This window comes from Rhinatrema bivittatum, chromosome 2 (assembly GCF_901001135.1).
Source record: "Rhinatrema bivittatum chromosome 2, aRhiBiv1.1, whole genome shotgun sequence".
In the NCBI taxonomy this organism is placed as follows: Eukaryota; Metazoa; Chordata; class Amphibia; order Gymnophiona; family Rhinatrematidae; genus Rhinatrema; species Rhinatrema bivittatum.
The window spans coordinates 293,827,363-293,840,082 of record NC_042616.1 but is presented as its reverse complement, the minus strand read 5'-3'; the positions used below and the strand labels follow the sequence as shown (position 1 = coordinate 293,840,082).

General features: G+C 41.5%; 1 protein-coding gene across 20 annotated transcripts in view; it reads right to left on the bottom strand.

Moving 5' to 3' along the window:
* Positions 1-12,720, bottom strand: part of CLASP2 (cytoplasmic linker associated protein 2) — a 963,528-nt gene that overhangs the window by 632,819 nt on the left and 317,989 nt on the right. The window contains exon 1 of one of the 20 annotated variants that reach the window (XM_029589636.1): positions 12,522-12,646. The exons of the other annotated variants lie outside the window; for them this stretch is intronic. Within the exon in view, the coding sequence (XP_029445496.1) occupies positions 12,522-12,537 (16 nt within the window). The 5' untranslated portion in view covers positions 12,538-12,646. Of the gene's footprint in view, positions 1-12,521; positions 12,647-12,720 lie in introns of those variants that run through there. 20 annotated transcript variants of the gene reach the window in all.

The following is a 12,720-nucleotide window of genomic DNA, read 5'->3' as shown; positions in this document are numbered from 1 at the left end:
GCTTGTCCTGTGAGAACTACTGCTCTAACATTTAACTTTCAAAAGGAAGACTTTGATAAAATGAGGAAAATAGGGGGAAAAAAAACCTAAAAGGTGCAGCAAAAAGGTTAAAAATTTACATCTGGCAGGGACATTGTTTGAAAATATCATAGAAACCCAGACTAGATCCAAGATGGCGTCTGTGTAGGTTGTGTGAGAAGCAAGCTCGATAGTTACAACGATTTTCCTCAGAAAAGATGCCGCATACAAAGAGAAAAGGGAGGGTCAGGGTTGAGACCCCGACCACCCTGGCTTCTACCTCCTCACAGCCTTTAATCGGGAGATTTTTCTCACCAAGTAGTGCAAGTACCCCGGAAGAAGTGCCCGATGTCGGCGTTGATGTGGAGCAAACATTGTCGCAGCAGGGCCTAAACACCTCGTTGAGCCCCGGGGCTCCCTTGAAGCCCTTACCTCCTCATCTCGCTGTAACCCCGGATTTGGGAATGAAAGTCCGACTAGAGATGCCGGATTCTACATACCCCATCGAGGGAAATCCGAGGGAAGAGGAAGCGAGTATAGAGGTCAGAGGAGAGGGAAACCCTCAGACTTCAACACCGGAGGAGCAGAGGGACCGGGTGGCGGCCCCGACTGAGAGGCAAGAACGCCGCTTGGAGGGAACAGTGAGTCTAAAGGCTATCTCAAGCGAATCACAAATGCCTATAATAACTTTGGAAAATGACTGGGTAGTCCTAATGGAATTAAAAGTCTCCATTGAGAGTCTAAATAATACTCTGTTAGAAACACAGAATCGTGTTTCTCAGATAGATCCTATTATGACTGTGCACAAAGAAAAATTACAAGGCCTTGAAAATTGAGTGGCTCTAGTGGAAAAGGCCCAGATAGGGCTGATACAAGGAGAAATGGCAAATACTCGGAGAATTGAGACTATTATATCTAGTCTGATTTTCTATAATCTAAGAATACTCAACTTCCCAAGTGTAAAATTAATATCCTCTTACGAGTTGTATAAGAAATACCTAATGGAAGTGTTGATGTTAACAGCAGAGGAGATACCTATAATAGCAAAGGTTTTCTTTGTGATGCAAGGAAAAACAGAGAATGAAGACCAAGAAAAAAGAGATTTACAACAGCAAGAGCTGGACAACATTTCAGAAAAGGCTTAAAACTTGGCTGTTTAAACAAGTCTTCCCAGATCCTAACTGATGAACAGCATCTATTCCAATAAGACACTACTACATAATGTAAATAATTAATCGCACAGTTCACTTTACTCTCTTCTTCCCCCAGTTTGATAATCCCTGTTTTAATGTAACTTTACAGTTTTCTATACACATGTTCAATGTTTTCTGTTTTTTACACCTCCTTATCTGTAAACCGGCATGATGTGATTGTATCACGAATGCCGGTATAGAAAAAACTTTAAATAAATAAATAAATAAATAAATTACAGCTTTCCTAGAATAAAGCATATCTGAACAAATTGAATGCCGAGGGACTCTGTGTGTGAAATTTGTACATGCAACAGATTGAGACAAGATATTAAAATTGGCTCTTAGAAATAGACACAAGCTGCTCTTGGGACAAAAAATATGGACATACCCTGACATAACAAAGGCTACACAATTACGTAGGAAAACATTTCTTCAGATGTGCCAAGAGGCAAAAAACCTTAGAGCACAGATTAAAATGTATTACCCCAGCAAGTGAGTAGTAAAATTCCAGAATGATAGGTTTGTGTTTTTAGAACCGCTTCAGCTGCATAAATTTCTTGATGCAAAATTACCTAAGTTCACTGAGACCTGATCTAGGGAATAAGTTAGTAAGCCCTACATAACCTACTTTACTTATTTTGATGTATATGCTTTTCTAAATTGCTCATTGTATACCAACTTGGATCCTCAAATACATCTAAAGCGGTAAACCCCCATTATAAAGTAAGGCTGAATATTTAGCAAAATATTGCTTGCATAATGAAAATTTTCTTTTTGTTTTAGGATTTTGATATATAGTACAGCCATGGTATTACCTATAATAATTGTGTTATATGTACCCATTCTGTGACAAGCTGATATTGCTGTCTATGTTTGTTTAAATGCATTAAAAAATAAATTTAAAAAAAAAAAGAAACCCAGACTAGATGATTCCACATATTAAAAAAAACAAAAACAAAAAACAGAAGGAAGGCCAAACAACTGCCAGCATGGATAAAAGGTGAGGCAAAAAGAGGCTATTATAGCCAGTAGAATGTCTTTAAAAAAAAATGGAAAAAGGATCTAAATGAAGGAAACAGGAAAGAGCATAAGCTCTGGCAAATTGGATGAAAAATATTGAAAAGGCAGTCAAAAAGATTTTGAAATAAGCTTGCCGTAGAGGCAAAAACTCAAAATGCTTTTCAAAACATATTCAGAGCAGGAAATCTGTAAGGGAGTCGGTTGGACTTTAGATAATCGAGGAGAAAAGGGAAGAGAAGGCCATAAGTGAAAGACTAAATGAACTATTTGCCTCAGTGAGATGTTGGGGAGATACCTCTACAAAAAAACAAATTTAATAGTGATGATTTGGAGGAACTGAATGTAATCACAGTGAATCTGAAAAATGTAATAGGACAACTTGACAAACAAAAGAGTAGCAAATCACCTGGACCAGATGGTATATATTCCCAAGTTCTGGAAAAAAAAAAAAAAACTAAAAAATGAAACTGCACACCTATTACCAGCAGAAAGGATTTAGGAATAGGCAACATAGGCATGTGCCTTAGCCGCCAAATTCTGAAGGTACCCGAATACTGGGACTCCCCTCCACTGCTCTCTGCTTTCTAGGGAGCCTTAAGTCCTCTGCCTATGGGTGCCTTCATCTTAAATCCAGTCTTGATTACTGGTAATTTGTAACCAATCATTAAAATTGTTTGTTGTACCTGAAGACTGGAAGGTGGCCAATATAACGGCAATATTTAAAAAGGACTTCAGAATGATCTGGAATACCATAAACTGGTAAGCTTGTCACCAGTGTCAGGAAAATTTGTAAAAACTATTCTAAAGAACAAAACACATAAAAACAGTTTAATGGGACAGCCAGCATGGATTTATACAAGGAAAATCTTGCCTCACCAATCTACTACATTTTTTAAAGGGGTTAATAAACATGTGGATAACGGTGAGCCACTTGATACAGTATATTTGGATTTATCAGAAGGTATTTAATGAAGTCCACCCAATAGAGACACCCTAAAGAAATTTAAAAGTCATGGGAAAGGAGGCAATGTCTTACTGTGGACTGTGAACTGGTTAAAAGACAGAAAATGGATATCAAACTAAATGGTCAGTTTTCTCAATGAAGGAGGACTCATAGTGGAGTGCCCCCGAGATTTATACTGGAAATGGTGCTTTTATTAACCAGGTAGACATGAGGAAAGCCAGTATTTACCCTGGATGTAACCAGCATAGAGTGTTCTAATAGAAACAGGATACTGGGCTTGGACCCTTGGTCTGATCCAGAAAAGCAGCTCTTTTGTTCTTATCTTGTTTCTGATCTCATCCTCCTTCAAGAAAGGAAAGGGAATAGCCTCGACCATTCTATCAGCAAATCCAGCAAAGGAAAGATACTCTGGAGGATTGGCAGGACTTGTCTCTGAAGAGGGGAGACCTTCAATTCCTCCTCTTCAGAGACAGGTCCTGTCGATTCCTCCATCTCCAGATTTGTAGCAATACCCCCATGAGCACTCAGAGTCAGAACCTAACTGGTACAGCAGTGACGAAAACCCACATTGTGCCTACCCCACAGTGAAGCCCTCAGAGAAGAGAATAACTGTCTGCTGGGGCCTGGAACCCAAGGAATTCCTACACGGCAGGGAAGCTTCCTCCCCCAATGGACTGGGGGAGGAAGTGGGGTGGCCTTGTTCAATGCCAATTCACCTCTGGGAACCGGCATTGGTACTGTTACCAGTGCAAAGCTGCTGGGCAGCTGCAAGGACACGAGCAGCTGGTGGATCTCAGTCTGTATCAACCCTTTATCAACCCTGAAGCCAGACCACAGAGGCATTGCATCACCTTGTCCAGCAGGATGTTAGTCCTCACACATGGGTGACATCATCCGATGGAGCCCAGCATGGGGTCCCTCTTCATAGGGTTCACGAAAAAATGAAATAACAAACCAAGAGAAAACCAAACTCTACAGGTCGGTCGGCAGGTTTCGTGAGGACAAACATCTGCTGTCCTTGGAGAACACCTGTTACAGGTAAGCAACTCTGTTTTCTCCAAGGACAAGCAGGATGGTAGTCCTCACACATGGGCGATTAAGTAGCTCCAGGCCTCTCCGAACATGTGCAGCAAAGAACAGGTGCCAATATGCACAACTAGATCTGCAGTAACCACAGGAGCAGGCCTGCACCCAAGGATAGAGCCCTCAGAGGGAGAATTGGGTTTTCATGGCTGGAAGAGATTACAGAGGACACACTGTCCAAAAATACTGTCCTGCCGGCCATCCTTGTCCAGGCAGTAATGTGAGGTGAAAGTATGGAGGGAACTACAGTTCACCTCTCCACAAATCTCATGACTAGAAACTGCATGCAAGTGAGCCACCAAGACTGACATGGCCTGCACGAAGTGAGCTTTGACGTGACTGTCAAGCTGCAAGCCCACCTTTGCGTAGCAGAAAGCAGTGCAGTCCATTAGCCAATGGGATAGGGTCTGTTTAGAGACAGCAACTCCTAATTTGTTTCTGTTGAAGGAGACAAAAGCCGCTCTCTTGCAATCCAGTGCGTGTAGAGCACGCTCACCCTGGTGAGCGTAAGACCTTGGGAAAAAAGAAGGCAACACAATAGACTGGTTGAGATGGAACTCAGACACCACCTTGGGAAGGAACTTCGGGTGCGTTCGCAGGGCCACCTTGTTGTGACAAAACTTTGTATAAGGTGGGTACGACATGAGAGCTTGCAGTTCTCCAATCTTGCGAGCTGATGTAACTGCAACCAAGAAGATAAATTTCCAAGAAAGATACTTTAGATCGCAAGAATGCAAGGGCTCAAATGGAGAATTCATGAGTTGGGAGACGACTACGTTGAGATCCCAGGAGACTGCCAGAAGGCAAGTGGGGGGCTTCAGTTGTAATAAGCCCCTCATGAATTGTCCTATGAGCAGATGGGAAGAAATCGCAGTACCATCCATACCCGGATGGCATTCCCCAATTGCACTGAGGTAAACCCTCACTGAAGTGGTCTGCAGACCAGATTCTGAAAGGGACAACATGTAATCAGGGTGCGGGAGGAGAGCAAGAGAAGGGATCCAGACTGCGTCCCTCACACCAAGATGAGAACCTTTTCCACTTTAGATTATAAGATTTTCTTGTGGAAGTTTTCCTGGACTCCAGAATAACACGTGACACCCCTTCTGAAAGGCAGAGGGCCTGCACAGTCATCCAGTCAACATCCAAGTCGTGAGAGCCAGGGCTTGCAGGTTGGGGTGACGGAGCCTGCCCTGGTCCTGGGTGATTAGGTCCGGAGCCGCCCCCAGTCGGATCAAGGGGCACGAGGCCAGGTCCAGAAGGGTCAGAAACCAGACCTGACAGGGCCAGAAGGGGGCGATCAGGATCATGGAACTCTGATCCTGCTGTAACTTCTGGAGCATTTTCAATATGAAAGGAAGGGGAGGGTAAGCGTACAGTAATCCAGTGCCCCAGTGAATCGAGACAGCATCCGCCATCAATTCCCCGCTCCTCCAGCTGAGGGAGCAGAAGCAGGGAACTTTCCTGTTTTGCAAGGAGGCAAAGAGGTCTATGTCCGCGGTCCCCCAGGAACAAAAGATCCAGTTCGCTACCTCTTGACTGAGGGACCACTTGGAAGCCAGAATGCCCGGCTCAAGGCATCTGCTAGGGTGTTGTCCACCTCCCGGAAGGTACACTGCTCGGAGGGTGATGCCGTTTTTTTTTATTGCCCACAACCAAAGGTGGACCACTTCCTGACAGAGGAGGAAGGACCCCATTCCCCCGTTTGTTCAGATACCACACGGCAACCTGATTGTCAGTCTGAACAAGAACCATTTTGTTCAGGAGCTACTCTCGGAACATCTGGAGGGCGTACCAAATTGCTCGCAACTCCAAATGGTTGATCTGGAGTTACGATTCCTGAGCAGAACAAAAATCCTGGGTGTGGAAGCCTGCAACATGTGCTCTGCACCCCGTCCGAGATGTATCAGTGGTGAGGGTGGCCTGGGGTTGAGGGCTCCAAAAGGGGTAACCCCCTCCAGATTTGAGGGGGTTGCCCACCATTGGAGAGACTGTTGCAACAGTGTCGAGATGAGAACATGAGCAGGCAAGTCCTGAATAGCCTGATACCACTGAGAACACAACGTCCACTATGCTCTGCGCATGTGCAGCCGAGCAAAGGGGGTGACATGCACCATCGCTGTCACGAGGCCCAGAAAACGGAGGCATTGGTGTGCCGAGACATGGGGCAGCCGGAGACTTCTCGAGCAAGAACCGCAAGGGTCTCCGCCCTGTCCCGGGGCAGGAAAGCCTTCGCCTGGACCGTGTCCATTTGAGCTCCGATAAAGTCCAGTTGCAATGACAGTTGGAAATGGGATTTTGGATAGCTGTGTCTAATAGCACAGTCTAATAGGATAAGAAGGGGGAGAAAGTTCCAGACATTGTGGTCCAATTTAGTGCCCATGATTGCAGGGTTCCAGGTGTGCAGCCCCCGGCAAAGTACTGCCACTGCAATGACTGGATTAATTAACGGGCCGATACAATAAAAAACACGGGAGAGCAGGCGAGCGCCCTATTCCCAACTCGGCCTGTGAGTTGGGAATAGGGAGGATTAAAACAGACAGTACAAACAGAGACTACAAACAGCATGCCATTGTTTCATCAAGATTCCTTAGTGCATCAAGGACTCTGCTCTAACCACATGCAATATTACTGAGATGGATGTCCACACATTTCTGTCTTGGCTCTGAACAAACAGGATATACAAGACCACCTCCTGCAAACTAGGAAATTATGCAGTCTTTATCCAGAAACAGAAAATTATGTAATTAAGTAGCACATCAGATTTCATTTCATCTGTTTAGCTCACAACAGAACCCCCCAAAAAATATTATATATGACTACTTTTTTTCATTGCCAATCCTGCATTTAAAAGCAGGTAACTTAGGGCTGGCCATTTAGCTCAAACCCCAAGTTCAGATTCCCCGTCTGACAGAGCTAGCTAGTTGAGCCTATCGCTCTACCAGTGACACTAAGGGTCACTACAAAAGCAGCACAGAATTGATTTTTGCTACCTGCCAGATGCCACGAGGATACAGGAGGTGAAAAGAAAATTGAGGAAAAATTTTAGACTGCAGCCAAAAACCAAGATATATGAATATTTAATGCAGCCTGGTTTTCTCCTTTCACACAGAAATGTGCACATGGCTATGACAACATTCATTATGTGAAATAAGTACATTGGAGACACTTCTTCATAGAAAACTAGGCAAGAAATAAAGTGAGCTGGTGCCCTCAGGCACTAACAATGGCAATGCAGCTTTAAAAAATGCTTGACATCACAACATGCTCTCTCCTCCCTGAGATTTCACTGAATTGGCCCTGTTTCTCTACTTAAAAAAAAAAAAAAAAGGTTTGGGGGGGTGGAGGAAATAAAGGAATTCTAATCATTTGGAGGTACAGAGGGCATATAAATTGTGAATCAGGGATCACGGAGTACTCTGTGCCACAAAAATGCAGGTCAAACGTTATTAGGGGAGGGACAGAGACATAGATATGTTATAAGGCAACCTTAAAACCTTGATTGCAAAGTAAAAATGGGATAAATTCTCCACATGCAAGATTAAGCATACATCATTAACCTATGATACAATTCTTTGCCTTCTTATGGCTGATTATAAATTATTCGTTATTTCAATCTGATTAGAATATTGATCAGAGTTCTAGCAACATAAACATACAGAGAAACGTTTTGTATTGCAGAGGATCAGAAGACCACTGTGAACAAAAATGAAATAAAACAGTATGCTAAATTTAACTCTCATATCCAAAATCAGGTACAAGTAAGCAATAGAATCTGTTTTTTGTAGTTTGTTTACCTTTTCGGAAAAGCTCTGAAGGTGAACCTGCATTCATACTGGGATATGAACAGTATTTTGAATGAAGGGCACAAATTATACATGTGTGTGTATGTTAATTCTCTCCTTCTCCAAATCTACCTCCTATAACATAAGCAAGAGAAACTCTTGCAGAAAAGGAAAGCAGTGTCACCAGGAAAGAAATGAAATCAGACCAGGAAAAATATGGACCAGCACAAAACCCTAGATTTGCCTGACCCTGATACTGTAACCTGTAATTTCACTTTACTACTATAATTCTGTAATTTTTTTTCTCTTCCCCTTTTTATTGTACTCATTCTATGTATTGCTTTGGCAACAAATGTAAAATTGTCATGCCAATAAAGTTATCTGATTCTGAAAATCTGACTTTTAAGCCAAGGACAAGGGAGAACCATGTGACCAAACCAGATGATGCACTCCACTGCAGATATGTTAGATACATTTTACATGCCTAAACTGATTAAAGGGATATAAAAACTGCAGTGCTTCTTCAGGATAAACTAGCATGCAATCCAGAACCAAGGAACAGCAACAGACCAATTCCCTGCCTCTATTGTATGTTTCACAGAGTAGTGGCAGTTATATTCATACCAGTGGGGAACAAGCCAATAAATGCAGACATAAAATAGCCAAATATTGGCGGTCTGTCAGGGAGATGATAAACCTGACACCTTGGGGAAAGGCAGAATGTTAGTACACTAAAGGAGTGAATACTAAAGGTAGTGGCTCAGGTAAAAATTCCTTACTAGGCCTCAGTCAATGGTGGCACTGTTCATCAGGCCCAACTTTGGAGGAAAGGATGAGGCTGGCACAGAAAGGATAAAATGACCATTAGTGTTGTAGTCACCATAGGAAGGCCTCTACTGGCTGATCAGGAGAAGGACTCAGCAGATCTGTGGATAGGGATCACACCTCCAAGGATAATATTGCTGCAAACTCTAGCACAATAACTTTCATAAATATAGCGAAAATAACTTACACATACAGCCCCCTACTCTCTCCCGGCTTTCAAATTCTGCATTCTGACCAAAATTTGCCACTTTCATACTACAGATCATTTTTCTTGCAATCTTCAGTACAATATCCCAGAGAGCAAGCTGCAGAGTTTAAGTTCGAACCAGAACCAATATCAATTAAACAAAAGGGTTAAAGATCTTTGTCTTTGAGGATCAAAGGGCAGTCTGACAGCAGAACTGTTCATTCTCTATACATTTAGTTAATAGATTTAAAAAAGGCAAACTGCTTTATTACAATCCCACATGCCCCTCACTGAATCTTGCTGCTGTTAGCTCCTACACATCAGCTGACTGCTTCAACATCACTTTGTTCTTGCTATGGCTGCCACTGAAAAATATTTCTACATGGAAATCACTATAACCACATAAATGACAATCAGTCATACCAAGGCAACAATAATCCCACAGTCCTGGGCACAAATTACCATCCTCTATTAAACACATTCCTAGGCTACAGCCCTGGGTTTAAAGTTTTGAAACCCAATCTATAGTTCACATGGAACATAATTAAGAAAAATGTAATGCACACAGTAAAATGTGCAAGACCAAGGGCAACAAACAACAAACCTAATACTCTGCTGCACAGATTTAAAAAAAAAAATCCTAATTACAGCAGCAATGCTTCATCTGAAGCTGCTACATGAATTCCTGTTCCTTCACTTTTGGGACTTATATCTCAAAATGGGGGGTGATTCAAAAGTAGCCCACTGGTGGCTTGCAGCAGATGAGAACATATGCAGTGGCATGCTTCCCATGCCAACAATATTTTTTTAAATATATAATCACAGAAATATTTCTATTCCATACTTTCCATAACCTGCTGCTCTCTGTAAGTGTATATTATGCAATATGCAGGGCTTAATTTGTAGACAAAAAGGAAGTGGAACTGTGGAACGGGGGATGGGATGGCGGGAGAGTAGGTGGGGGGCCAAGGCCAGGTGAGAACTCTCTCACCCATATTGCTGAACATACTCTTCACACACTTCTTCCTTATGGAAGTGATCCTCCCCCATCAGTGCTCAACACCCAGCTTTCTTTAGATCACCAATGCTCAACCCTTCCACTTTTCCCTGCAGGAAGGAGCTGGTGCAGAGCACCCCTGCTGCTCGGCCTCTTAAGTCTGAAAACAAGTGGCAGAACTGTTTTCCAGGCATTCTCCCACAAATTAAGCCCTGGCAACAAATAGGAAACACTGTTGCTCTAACCAAAATGTGAAAAGCAGAGAGGAAGCACTTACCTCAAAGTGCAAATGCTTCAAGGTTAAACTGATCTGGGCTAGGGGCAAGATTATTTTTAATGCATTATTTGAATGATTGAGCTCATGTCTTTTCATTCTATTTTTATTTTAAATTGAATTTACTCATGAGACTCACTAGACGTTCATTCAATTATACCTTGCAGTAGTGAAATTTTTTAATATTATAAGACACTCCAGCTCAATTTCATTTTTACTGAAAACAGTACAAAAGAAAACAAAATGCACAGTATACTAACAGTGCTCCTCACTTAAAGCTCCTTTTAAGTAAACACACTAAATTTCTAGTTTTTTAAACAAAGTTGGTAAAAACAAACAAAATCCTACATTTATAATTCTATTTCCTCGCTTCAGTTTTGAACAACCTCACATATGACCAAAATGGTGGTTGAAATTGTCCATAAGACAACAAAATAGAATTTGCTTTCGCTTTTCAAAACCCATTCCTTGTAAAAGTTTATTACAGCACTATTCTACCCACAGATCTCTGGGATATCTGTATCAGGCCCTTAGTATGTTTCTCTTTCCCAAAACAGAATTTTTAACAAACAGTACAACGGAAGTTAATTTTAAAGGTCAACTAATGAATATATTGGAATGTGGCTTTGTTTAGGGCTTGGATTAAGGAATTAAGACCAAGCACTGCTGATTTAATTGAAAATGACAGAATAGGACCTAGTGTCAAAGACATCTCTCACTGGCAGAACTTTAGACAGAGGAGGTTATGTGTTAACTAACAGTTGAGGATTTCCCTGTGTTAAGAGAAACAGGCATTTTGAAGAACAAATCTCCCAAAAAGAATTAATTTGAGGAAAAGCAGAATGCCACCACAGGATCTCATACTGAGTTGATCAGAAATCATATAGCAGGGAAGTCCATTAGCTACCCAAAGCCAGCAAGGAAAGAAAATTGAGCCAATGGCACGTTGCACCATTTTCAAAATTTGGGAGGTTATGATTTAAATACATCTATATCCAAAACATCTACACAACTTTACCATGTTACCAAGGTTGGCTGCTGCTGAAACACCCTTAATTATAAAAAATCTTTGGAGGCTAAGCCAATCACATCACAGGCTTGCCTGAATGCACCAATTTAAGTTAACTGCAAAAGTGGACTCTAAAATCAGATTCTCTTGTCCTTAATTAACCCAAGTTAGATATCCAGTGGTGATGTGGATATGTTTCTGGTGACTGGCCAAGGGAACTATCATTTTAAACAACAGAAATAAAAATAATTTAAAAAAAAATCACACAACCAGTATTTCCACTACTGCCTTCACTGTGATTTTCTAGTGACTCTTCTCAAATATTTTTATTTGAGTCTGCAACTCATTGGCTCATTCAATTGCATTTATTTCACTGCACTTCAAAATGGGGGAAGGAAGGATAAATAATTTTACAAATGTGAAAAATTACCAAACACATGAATATATGCTTCAAATGCATTATTCCATTCAAAAAAAAAATAGGTAGAGTTCTGATCATTTTAACATTGTCAGAAACAGGTTGCAATAACTTTTTAATAAACTATTTAACCAATTCTAACTACCTAATATATAATGAATTAAAAAACAATGTGAAAATATATTAACTAAGTCAACAAAACTGCAATTTTCTTTGATGATTCTTTAAGCATATATATAATATTTCGGCCCAAATATAAAATAAAAATCCAACCGCCTGAATTGTTGCCTACTCCTTAGCATCCTAGCACACTGAAGCTCTGGTCATTGTCAGCGCACATCAGGATAAGATGTCAACCTGTCATCCAAGTAGTGAAGCAACTTATTACGGTCAATAAGGTTCAGAAGAGCCATCTTTCCTTAATAAAGCTATCTTCTAGTCTATCAGTGACGTATGCACAAGCACAGCAAATTCCAAAAATAAAAATAAAAATAAAAAAAAAGGAAATGCCCCCCCACTACAGAATTTACGCGGTAACGCTGGGATTACAAGATATTTACAATTTTTCGTTTCTCTCTCCCGACTAACAGAAAAGTACCGCACACTTGTAAACAAACACCATGAATGAGTGGGAATTAAACACCATTAATCGGAAGCATTTCCTGCAAGACCGAGGTTAAATGAACAAAAAAATTAGAGAGCCGAGAGGTTCTGCAAAATAAGACAAAAGCTTGCAATGTCAACTCACCATCCCCAACAGCCATTGTGCAAGCTGGAAAAATTAAGAAAGAGAGTGAAATCAGCTAAACCAGGCTACTGAGTAGATTCTGGGCTAACCTGCGCCACTCACAATCCAGCGCAGCACTAAAGGCAGAAGGAGCAGCAGCGAGTGACCCAGTCACATCTGCAGCTCCGCACTGCAATAGCCAAGAGCTGCTACCCCATTT